This window comes from Hyperolius riggenbachi, chromosome 5 (assembly GCF_040937935.1).
Source record: "Hyperolius riggenbachi isolate aHypRig1 chromosome 5, aHypRig1.pri, whole genome shotgun sequence".
In the NCBI taxonomy this organism is placed as follows: Eukaryota; Metazoa; Chordata; class Amphibia; order Anura; family Hyperoliidae; genus Hyperolius; species Hyperolius riggenbachi.
In genome coordinates this window covers 53813393-53825488 of record NC_090650.1, presented here as the reverse complement: position 1 = coordinate 53825488, position 12096 = coordinate 53813393, and the positions used below count along the sequence as shown (strand labels likewise).

General features: G+C 44.1%; 1 protein-coding gene across 13 annotated transcripts in view; it reads left to right on the top strand.

Moving 5' to 3' along the window:
- Positions 1 to 12096, top strand: part of SVIL (supervillin) — a 211250-nt gene that overhangs the window by 24183 nt on the left and 174971 nt on the right. For all 13 annotated transcript variants that reach the window (XM_068235704.1, XM_068235695.1, XM_068235699.1 and 10 more), the window contains exon 2: positions 9629 to 9692. Coding sequence is in view for 12 of the 13 variants with exons in the window: in XM_068235695.1 (XP_068091796.1) it covers positions 9629 to 9692 (64 nt within the window). In the remaining variant the exon portion in view is untranslated. The remainder of the gene's footprint in view (positions 1 to 9628; positions 9693 to 12096) is intronic.

Here is a 12096-nt window from a genome sequence, read left to right as displayed (position 1 = left end):
AATGTCCTGGTGTTTATTATACCTTCATTTGATTTGAAACATTTTATATTTCCTAGGGCTCTGTCCCATTAAATATAAGGGTAATTGGTGCTGGTGCTTAACATTTCAGCAGGAAGCGCCCCCCTCCCTTCGATGACTCAATCACACTAATGTGAGGGATGGTTTAGCTTCCACTTTGCCTCACTACACTCAGGGCAGTGTGTGGAACTACAGAATAGGCATATTCTAGTGCTCCATCTGGTGGTAAAGGATTGCAGCCTTTGCTTGAGCCTATGGCCCCTTTCACACAGGAGGCTGAGCTGTGGGCTTGTTAGGCAGTTCAGTCTGCCGTTAGTGTTTTGACATCATGCGTATCACCGCTTGTGACGTGGTGATGTTACTCAGCTGTATTAAAGTGTCTGTTTCTCTAGAGCACTGTGAGAAAATGACGTCATCTGTAACAGTTACACCATGCCTGCAGCGTGAAGGTGCACATGCATAGATACGTCTACAGGTGGGAGAATGCTTCCACATAAGTAAAATGTAGTTGGTTTGTTCCCGAACTTATTGTGGTTGCTCCGTTATTGGCCTGATGAAGCTGAATTACACCTGCAAAGTGCATTGCATTGTGGAGAGTTCAAATAAAGTAAATTGTTGACCAATGTCAACAGGTTTGTGTCTACTGATTGGGGAGGGAAGTCCGCCACTACCCCCCATCACCACCCCCAATGCGCCCCCCCCCCTTTTTTTTTTTGTTTAGCATATTTTATTCTTGTGTTGGCGACTCAGTTCAAATTCTCAGTGTATTTTGTAGTTCGTTTATAGTGTTGTTTTTCTAGGCCTTGTTTTTGGACAGTTAGAGGAACTCCAGTAAAAATAATGTAATTAAAAAAGTGCTTAATTTTTAAAATAATGAAGTATAAATGATTTAGTCAGTTTGCCCATTGTAAAATCTTTCCTCTCCCTGATTTACATTCTGACATTTATCACATGGTGACATTTTTACTGCTGGCAGGTGATGTCAGTGGAAGGAGATGCTGCTTGCATTTTTGGCAGTTGGAAACAGCTGGTAATTCCCACAATGCAACAAGGCTCCCACAGTGTGATGTATGGACCTTGGTGCTGACATCACACTGTGGAGGGGTTTCACCACATCAGCCATCCGAAACCCCCCACCCTCCTGATTCATTTGAGAGAAGGAAAAGATTGCTCATAGGAAACGGGGTATCAGCTACTGATTGGGATGAAGTTCAATTCTTAGTTGCGGTTTCTCTTTGAGGAGAAGCATTACTTTTAAAGGCCAATGGAAAAGACAGACTGTCCAAGTTCAGAGAAGACTGACCTCTTCTTATACTAACAGACACCTTCATCATGTTTGGCCTGTCTGGAATTCAGCTGGACAACACTGAAGCAATTCTGGATAGGACAAGCTTCATTTTGGAAGAGGAGGGATATTATTAGTTTACACTGGGCCTATCAATCTTACCCTGACTTTTCACCGTGTCCTTCACCCATGGCCGTCTGCCAGGACCCGGGCATCATACAGCCAGGGGACTCCTGCCTCCCAGCCTCCCCTGCTTCATTCACTTATCACCCCTGGTCACTCTTCCCTTCCGGGACATGAAGATATGGCAACAACAACAACAACAACAACACACACCTCTTCAAATTCTTGTGTACTTACCACACACTTAACTGTGATTAAGCTGTTCTATAACCAGACTGTGATCTATAATGAATTATACTCGTCTAACCAATTTAAGCTCTGTTCTAACACAGTCATATGACTCACCCTGTTTCCACCAAAGCCTTGTACACACTTTCGGTTATGATTGGCCCGTCACTGACCAATTTTACCACCTTCATGTAGTAGGAGTGACAACAGATGTTGAATACTATGAGCAGATTGTCTGGGTAAGCCCCATACTGCAAGGAGGTGGTAACATTGCTCAGTGATTGGTCAATCATAATTGAGTGTGTACCAGGCTTTAGAAGTGATGTATTACTAGTCCTACTCTTAATCAATGTACTTGATTTACATTCCAGAGATCTCCAAGCATATCTAGTGCGGTTATAAGTGGCTTTCCAGAAAAGATGGAATGGGTTAATTAAGCATTGTCTGCTATGTTAAGTAGTTTGGATTTGTACCCTCATCTGGATCCAGGGCCGGATTACCGACCAGGCAACAAAAGCAGTTGCTTGGGCCCCCCCCCCCCATTCAGAGTCAAAGGGGCCCCATCAGCACATAAACCAGCCCTCGCCATCCTGTCAGCGGTGGCTGGATGGTATAATGGTTAAAGGGGTTCTGAGCAGTGCAGTAACTATGGAAAGATGCATATCATTTTAATGCTCTTTCTCCTCTGTCCAATGATATAAAAACTATGCCTTTTAGATTTCGCTATTTTTGCAATCGAAATTGCGGCCGCGGCAATTTCGATCGCAAAAATAGCGAAAACTAAAAGGCGTAGGGTGGCAGTTTATCTATCATTGGAAAGAGGAGAAAGAGAGCTTCAAAATGATATGCATCTTTCCATAGTTACATTGTATTACACAGGACGACTTTCCTCCAAAGTCGGCAGCATGATTCAGCACAATGCAATGAAATATAAGGAACCCAGGGGGATATAACTACAAACATCATGCTGGTAGGTGTGAGGATGTAATTAATTAGTTGTGGGTATGCTTAAAGGCATACCCACAGGCACTGCTCAGAGTCCCTTTAAGGGCTCTGCTTCTGACACAGGAGACCAGGGTTCGAATCTGGGCTCTGCCTGTTCAGTAAGCCAGCACCTATTCAGTAGGAGACCTTAGGCAAGTCTCTCTAACACTGCTACTGCCTGTAGGGCGCATTCTAGTGGCTGTAGCTCTGGCGCTTTGTCCGCCAGGAGAAAAGCGCGATATAAATGTTTATCTTGTCAAATGATGCTGTGCGCTGCTGATTGTCTTCAGAGCCAGGCTCTCCTCCTAGGTCCCCCTCCTGCTACAGTGCGCTCTGCCGCTGCCCACTCCTCCCTCCCTTCCCACAGAGATCCACAGCTGCAGCAAGAATGATAGCAGCAAATGGCAAACGCTCACTCACCTATCCATGATCCAAGCGATAGAGATCCCGTCATCTGAAACCTATCTGACTCTTCTACAGTGCAGCCGCTCGCTCTGAACTTCCTGATTCTCAGATCAGGTAGGAAATAGTAATAATAGTAGTAACCGAGCGGCAGCACTCTAGAGGAGACAGATGGGCTCCGGATGACGGGGCCTCTATTGCTTGGATCGCAATAGGTGAATGTGAGTCATCTGGTGCTGTCATTCTCCCCCGCTGCGGCTGCCTTCTCTGCTGGACTATCGTATTCACTGGGATGGAGGCTGCATGGTGCCTGTCTAGTTTGGGAGGAAATTGGTTGTTCGGTGGTGGGGGTTGTTATGTAATTCTGTCTGGGGAACGGCTTCCGGTTTGGTGGTGCCCAGAGCTTTTTGCTATTGCCAGGCTGGAGATGCAGGGGGAAAGTGCTGCTGCTGTGATATCTGGCGCCCTCTTCACAGGGGTGCCCCAGCCCCTGAGTGCAAATATCTCAGCCATTCATCTCTCACTCACTCACTCACATTTTGCGCTGCTTTTCCCTGCATTGTGCACCCACAGAGGAAAGCGGCCTGTTGCCCATAGCAACCAGTAGCTCGGCTGCCCCGGTGTGTGCGGCATGTTGCTGATTCTATTACGACATGATGGGGGGGGGGGCCCAAATCAGTTACTTTGCTTAGGGCCCCATTTAGCTTTAATCCAGCTCTGTCTGGATCATATGAGATTATAGTGAGAGATCGTTGCAGGTTTGAGAATTAGGCTATTTACACACTTGAGATAAAAGTCTTTGGAAAAGGCAAGATCACAGACCAATTTTACCCCATTCCATATAGTATGAGAGCCATACCTACACAGTCTATTCTATTGAGCTGAACTCCCCATCAGATTAAAATCTTTGCAAGATGCTGTACACATTCAAAAGATCAGTATCTGCAAAAGATATGTTCCTGCAAAAGATCTGTTCCTGCAAAATGCATTCATAGTCTATATCTGCAGATCCTCATACACACCTTGTTTAACAGACATTCATCTGCAGATCAGATCCACCAGGATGGATCTTCAGATCTGCAGATGATTGCCAGATATGCAGATGAATGTCCTTTAAACAAGGTGTGTATGAGGATCTGCAAATATCAGACTATGAATGCATTTTGCAGGAACGGATCTGTTGCATGTGTACAGCATCTTTGTATGCAGATTTTTATCTAATGGGAAGTTCAGCTCAATAGAATAGACTGTGTAGAGTATGGCTCTCATACTACATGGAATGGGGTAAATTGGTCTGTGATCTTGCCTTTTCCAAAGGCTTTTATCTCAAGTGTGTATGTAACCTTAGAGGTCAAGTGATTGCAGTTGAATGCAGCACCCAAAGCAAGAGCGATTATTTTTTTAAAAATGTGGTTTTGTTAAGAATGTGTTGTCAGAGCAAGTACCTGCATGATACTGCAGTCACACCACTGCTAATTTACCATACTTACCTTTGACCAACTTATCTGTTATTCAGTAAGGCCTCTTTCACAGGTGATTCACCTGTTATCTGCCTCCTATTTATAAAAAAAAGCACCATGATCATTGTTTCCTACAGAGTTAGCAAGCTGCAGGCTGAAAAAGTATCCAGAAATGTGGGCGCCTGGTGATGCCGTTAGCAGAATAACTCTATTAGTGATGTGCTACTATTAGGCTTTGGCTATGTTGCTAGGCGATCGCTTAAACTAACCTACCTCTCACACTAAAGTATTAGTTACCCCTACCACCGATATTGCTCTTTCGCGATCTGTGCCATCCATCCACAGCTATTTATCATATATCGGTATGTCCTTTCGCGGCAGTTTCTTTTGCAGAGTTTGGCTACATCCTGCGCCTCTTGCTCCAAAATTTGCTCTAGGCACCACTTTAGCTGACGTTAAGCAGGGGTGTAACACTAGACCCTGCAAGGGATGTCCTTATTCAGTGTGCAGCAGGGTCTTGTGTACAGCCCCCAGTCCCCAACATCTCTACCCCTCCCCAAGTAGTCTGTACTGTAGTGATTCTGGAGGAGCCTGCAGAGCTGATTCTGCTCCATCAGAGATGGACAGAGGGCTGGTGCACACCAAAACCCGCTAGCAGATCCGCAAAACGCTAGCAGATTTTTAAACGCTTTTTTTTATTTTTATGAGGCGTTTTACTAGCGTTTTGCGGATTGCTGCTGCGGTTTTCAGTATAGTAGATTTCATATATTGTTACAGTAAAGCTGTTACTGAACAGCTTCTGTAACAAACGCCTGGCAAACCGCTCTGAAGTGCCGTTTTTCAGAGCGGTTTGCGTTTTTCCTATACTTAACATTGAGGCAGAAACGCATCCGCAATCCAAAAAATGCCTCACCCCGGCATTTTTCGTTTCTGCAAAACGCCCCCCGCTCTGGTGTGCACCACCCCATTGAGATACATTGACCAAGCAGATCCGCAGCCGCAAGCGGATCTGAAAACGCCCAAAAAGCCGCTCGGTGTGCACCAGCCCAGAGTGAGTGTAATAAGCTGAGGCTGGGAGCATATTGGTCTGTCAGTTTTCTGTATGCGTTTTCTGCACGCCATGTGTGTCTGTATATGTGAGAACATGCACGCTCACACAGAAGCTAATGTAATTGATAGAGAAAATGTGTGCAGTATTTCACTGCTGTCTCTTTATCTGCATGGGGAAAACACATTCAAGTGTGCACTAGCCAATTGATTAACCACCCTGGCGTTCTGATTAAATCGCCAGGGTGGCTGCGGGAGGGTTTTTTTTAAATAAAAAAAAAACTATTTCATGCAGCCAACTGAAAGTTGGCTGCATGAAAGCCCACTAGAGGGCGCTCCGGAGGCGATCTTCCGATCGCCTCCGGCGCCCAGAATAAACAAGGAAGGCCGCAATGAGCGGCCTTCCTTGTTTTGCTTAGATCGTCGCCATAACGACGAGCGGAGTGACGTCATGGACGTCAGCCGACGTCCTGACGTCAGCCGCCTCCGATCCAGCCCTTAGCGCTGGCCGGAACTTTTTGTTCCGGCTACGCTGGGCTCAGGCGGCTGGGGGGACCCTCTTTCGCCGCTGCTCGCGGCGGATCGCCGCAGAGCGGCGGCGATCAGGCAGCACACGCGGCTGGCAAAGTGCCGGCTGCGTGTGCTGCTTTTTATTTGACAAAAATCGGCCCAGCAGGGCCTGAGCGGCAGCCTCTGGCGGTGTTGGACGAGCTGAGCTCGTCCAGACCGCTCAGCAGGTTAACGTTGGTTCTCAGTTTACCTGTGCAGAAAGAGAGGGGGGAGGGGGCCTCTTCCAAAGCGCTGCAGGAGGGCCCAGTGATTTCTGGTTATGCCCCTACGTTAACATTGCAGTCCACGTGGTGCCTAAAGTAACAAGATACAGAACGTTTACAGTGTCGTACCCCCCCCCCCCCCCAAAAAAAAAAAAAATTCCAACCAGTAGGCATGAAAGAGTAGATGGTTGGGGTGTGAGGGGGGAATGCAGGAGCAATGCAACTCTCTGCTTACAGCATAGGAGGAAACCCGATGACAGCCGGGTGCTCACCAAAATTAGCTGGGTGTAGCACCCGCCTAAAAGAACCTAGGGAGAACACAGATTCATATTGCACTTTTCTCCTGGCGGACTCAGAGAACTTCAAAACAGGTCTTCCTCTTCCTGCCTGAAAATACTGTATAACTTCAGACAAAAGTCAGAGCAGTTTTTGGTACCTGGAGTCTGAGTTTGAGTTGGAATCGGTGGTTTCATAAACTGAGGAGCTGGAGTCTGATTTCTGTACCAAATCCACAGCCCTGGTGAGTATTGAGGTGGCCACACACGATAAAATAAAATGATCCGATTTTACGGCAATTTGATAAAAACAATCAGATCTCCCGAAAAAAGCGAAAGCTTTTTTTTTTTTCCATTTGACTGAAAAATCCGTTTGGATTTCCCGTTTTCTTTGATTTTGATCGATCCAGAATGCCAGATATTTTTCTTCAATCTTTCTAAAGATTGTATGGTGTGTGTTAGATTGTCAATTTATTAATATACAGACCCTAGCGATTTTGTCAGTTTCCAATCATTTTTATCTTAATTGGGAAAAATTTAACACAGGTGTGTGGTACATTAGTCAGGTTTTTGGAATGTTACAATCAGTCAGAATTTTTTTTTTTGCAATTCTTAAATTGAACAGATATTTAAAAAATTGCATGGTGTGTGGCCACCTTTAGACTGAGTAGTCTGAGTCGGAACCATTTTGGGTACCTGGAGTCGGTGGTTTTATAAACTGAGGAGTTCGGGTCTGATGATTTTTGTACCATCTGATTGTTAACATCCTGTTCTTTCAAATTCGCTTATCTGCCGTGGCAGTTAGGTGACGCATGGGAGAGATCAAATTACAACTTGTGATTAGACACAGATGAGGGGGAATTAGACAGGCAAAACTCTCTAAATACATACAGGGTACATTTATCTTTTCTCCTTCTGTCCTGTGCAAGAGTTCAAGTCCTCTTTAAGTGACAATAAATATATCTGTCCTTTTTCACCTCTTGAAGCTGTTCTGATATAGAATAGACTCCTGATCTGCACTCATTGCTCTGACATCTCCCCGCTTCTGCAGCTAACATTCCCCCACAATGACACAACTGTCCATAACCCGTCACTTGTAAGTGGGACCATCTTCCGTGCATAGAAAGCCGCATGCCATCATTACATTTATATCATCGCCAAACATAGGTTATGATTTCAGCAGGACTATAATCCATTTTTATAGCTGGTGATCCGATGGAGTGATGTCAGCTCACAGGTGCTGTTAATGAAGAGGGAGCTATGCTGTTAAATTAACGAGACATTTTATATGTTTTGGATGAGAAGCTGGAGAAAGTTTGTCGCTGGCACTGGGAATGTTGCTGTTTTGGTTTCCTGAGTCTTTTGTCTTATGTCTCCTTTGGGCGGCTGATATCTGAGGACATGCAGTGTGCCTGATGGCTCAGTGATCTTGGTCTTTAGTAAATTGATAAGATTATGGATTCAGTACAAGTCTACCTGTGAGTCTTGGGGGAGTTATAATCTGGTTATGACCGGCTGCCACTCACGGGACGGCCGGCTGCCACTCACGGGACGGCCGGCTGCCACTCACGGGACGGCCGGCTGCCACTCACGGGACGGCCGGCTGCCAGTCACGGGATGGCCAGCTGTCGCTTATAGGATTGCACTTTTTGACAGCTATGGTCATATATTATTGTAAAGGGGACTAGGTTGCGTACAGGCTGGGGAGTCGGTACAAAAATGATCCAATTCCGACTCATCAGTTAATGAAACACCCGACTCTGACTCTGACTCCGGTACCCAAAATGGCTCTGACTTGACTCCTTGACTCTGACTCATTAGCCTAATACTTACCAGGGCTGTGGATTTGGCACAAAAATCATCCGACTCCTTAGTTTATGAAACTACCGACTCCAGGTACCCAAAATTGCTTCAACTCCGATTTCTCAACTCCAACAGTGACCCCACAGCCCTGGTTACGTACATAAAACATACAAAAATGGCGCTGGGAAATTTGGCTGCAGGGTGAAGCCGAAAATCTGCTCACCCTGCTCCTGCAAAAGAGACGGCGGCGTTCATTACTGTTCCCCCTCCAGGCCGCCATGGACTCGGGAAAGGTGTAATTCGGCTGCCAGCTTTTGCTGGCGGCTGTATTAAGCGCTTTTGGGGTTGTTGGTGCCTGGGGATGCATATTCAGCTGTAATGTCAATTAGAGCCTGCCCATAGGATGAAGAATTTAATACGAAGGTATGCATAGCACTTTTCTCCTGTCCGACCGAGTGTTTGTGAGCTGCAGCCACCAATTTGCACTCAATAGGTCTCCTGACTGTATAGGTGCTGAGATTCAAACCCTGGTCCTACTGATTCAGAGGCAGAGCCCTTAAAGGATACCCGAGGTGACATGAGATAGACCTGTGTATGTACAGTGCCTAGCACACAAATAACTATGCTGTGTTCCTTGTTTTCTTTCTCTGCCTGAAAGAGTTAAATATCAGGTATGTAAGTGGCTGACTCAGTCCTGACTCTGACAGGAAGTAACTACAGTGTGACTCTCACTGATAAGAAATTCCAACTATAAAACACTTTTCTAGCAGAAAATGGCTTTTGAGAGCAGGAAAGATAAAAAGGGTTAATAGTTCATAGATTTTAGCTCTGGCATACTTCAATGAATGTGTCATTGAGCAAAAACAATAAAATAGTTAAAACGTAAAAAGTAGATTTAAACATAAAATAAAACTGTGGAATATCTTAGTTACTTTTAGGAGAAGGAAGATGGATACAATAATTTATTTCAGTAGTTTATTTTTGCTTCGGGTGTTCTTTAACTAGTACTCTATTCAGCCTCAGTAGGCCGCCCTGCAGTGTTAGGCAGTCTTGCCCAAGGACTCCTTACTGAATAGGTACTGGCTTACTAAATGGATACAGCCATACAGCCCAGGTTTGAGCGCTGGTCTGTTTACTAACTCTATGTATATGCAAAGACTGTAATTATCTTTACTTGTGTACATTTGCTGCTAAATAATTTTTTTTGTTTTTCTTTTTTTTTTATTTCAGGTTTTCACCGGGAAGGACCATTTCGGTACAGAACTTCTAGATTGCACCAAAGGAAAACACCAAGGTACTGTAAAGTCAAAATTGCCCGTCTCTATGTACACCTCTTCTTAAAAAGGTTGTTCAGTTTTAAGAACCACTATCATGAAAAAAATGTAACATTTAAAATCCATACATACAAAATGTGCTTTTTCTCCCAGAGTAAAATGCTCTAACAAAAAAAAAAAAAAAAAAAAGTTTCCCTATGTTGCTGTCACAATCTGTGGTAAAAAGCTGACTGTTCTGACAGATATCTGACTAGTCCATCTCATTATGGGAGGTTCTCAGTATTACCCTTCTTTACAAAAGCCCTCCTTGGAAAGGATCTGTAGAGGTGTCAGCCAGTTTCCCTACTTGTTTGCAAACTATTTTAGGGGTTCGACTGAGCAACTGTAGTTCAATAAGTGCTTTTGTTAATGAAGCAATATCTGAGAATCCCCCATGATGAAGTGGATTTGTCAAGAACCTGACAGATCTATCAGATTTTCAGGTAAGTGACAGTGACCTAAGAAAAAAGTAATTCTAGTGCATTTTACTTTGGGAGAAAGATTTACATTTATATGTAAGTGATGGTGCTTAATTTTTATAGGTTAATAAATGAATGTATACTTATGTTCTGGATTGTTTTGGTATAAACATTATGTATCGCACATTGGATGATATTTGGAGGCTGCACACTTTGAGCATTTTTCTGATGTAGGTAAGAGAAAGAAGATTTCCAATGTTTATTATTGTTCCTTAACCAAACAAAACTAATTTGTTGTTCAGACTCTGCCCCTTTCTGCAGTATAATTTACCACCCCTGATCTAGACGCTAAAGCGCTAGCAATTTAGCGATTAGCAGGAATTGCCCACTAATCGCTTAAGTGTGAATAGGCCCTTAATCTCGACTCTTTAAAAGAATGGCATTAGTCTAACAGAAATGTGCTGAATACAAATGAGGATTGAGGTAGCGCCTACAAGTCAAATGTAGTATACCCTTACTATAGCCTGTTCGGGTACATGCTAGGTCTTTATATTTAATGTACTGAAGGTGTTTATTTGTATACACTCGCCACTGTTGCACTTTAATTCACCCCTGACAAAGCATCCTTCAGGGACGAAACATGTACTGTCACCTTGTTTGTGTAATTACTGTAGATTGTAAACAGGCTGTAGTAGGGTATGCTGTATTTGACTATAGATGCTAATTCATTCTTCATTTGTCTTCAGCACATATCAATTAGGCCAATGTCATCCTTTTAAAGAGTAATTTTACTGTGTATAGATTAAGGGTTAAGTTTTAGCCCATTTCCTAATTACCCAGTATTGGTCCTTTAGTAAGGGGTTTCCCTCCTCTGGTTAGATACCGAAGGGGTCTCTCTGCACATGGTTTTCTTTTGTATACTTTTAATTAGCAAAATGTTTTTTCTTTATGTCCAATATTCCAACTGACATGGCTATTGGGTAGGATAATAATCCAATAATCCAATTGGGTAGGATAATAATCCAAGATGTTCTCTTTTTCTGTATGCCCATACTGTAAAGGATCCGCTATGCCCCAGTGAAAACACCCTGATTATTCGTTGCCCTGCGTGAAGCATCAACATTGTTACTGGGGAGAAGTTTAATTTCAGAAATCTGTATAGTTGTGGTTTTGTGTGTTCCCTCTGTATGGTTTTATAGTATCCGCCCTACATGTGATGAGTCAGCAGACTGTGTGTGGTCACATGACCGCCGGGGCACACAGAGTGCATGCCAAGGCCATTTCCCTTTTCTGAGCAAAAGGGCATTCATTTGATCAGGCTTCATCCCCTTCCAGCGCACATTCCTTCCCTCCGCGCACATCAGCCTCTAATCACTTATCTGGGCAGGAGTTCACTGGCTGCCAGGCGGCCCCGAGATCTCCCTCCGGCTGTAGCTAGGTGGTCTGGAGGCTTCCCCGCTATTTCCTTTATGATTTAAATGGTGGGGGAATTCCATCAGATTTTGCTTGGAAGTACTCCTTCCCTTCATGGAATTATTCAGTACAAACTATTCCTAGTCTCCAAACAACGCCCCGTCCCCCTCCCTCCCCGTCCTCCCTTCCTTTGTGTAGCATATAATGTTTTTAGCTTTGCAAATGCTTCATAGTAGCTACAGTGCCACCTATAGGATACAATTAAAGAAAACATGATGATGTGAAAATAAACTAGTGAGGTTAAGTTATATCTACAATCCTAAATAAGATTTATCTGGAATCCTAAAGTCTAATTTTGAATATAAAAGTTTAAAAAAAGTACATTTGTCTTTGCTCTTTCGCTGATTAAAAATGGATCAGACTTGTGTACAGCCCTCATTATATAAAAGGGGATGCATTTCAGTGCTTTGTAGCTGCTGCTCTTGCACTGATATAACCCCAGGACTGGTACTAGCTACAATGGGGCCCCAGGGCAAAGTAACTGGTGGGGTGT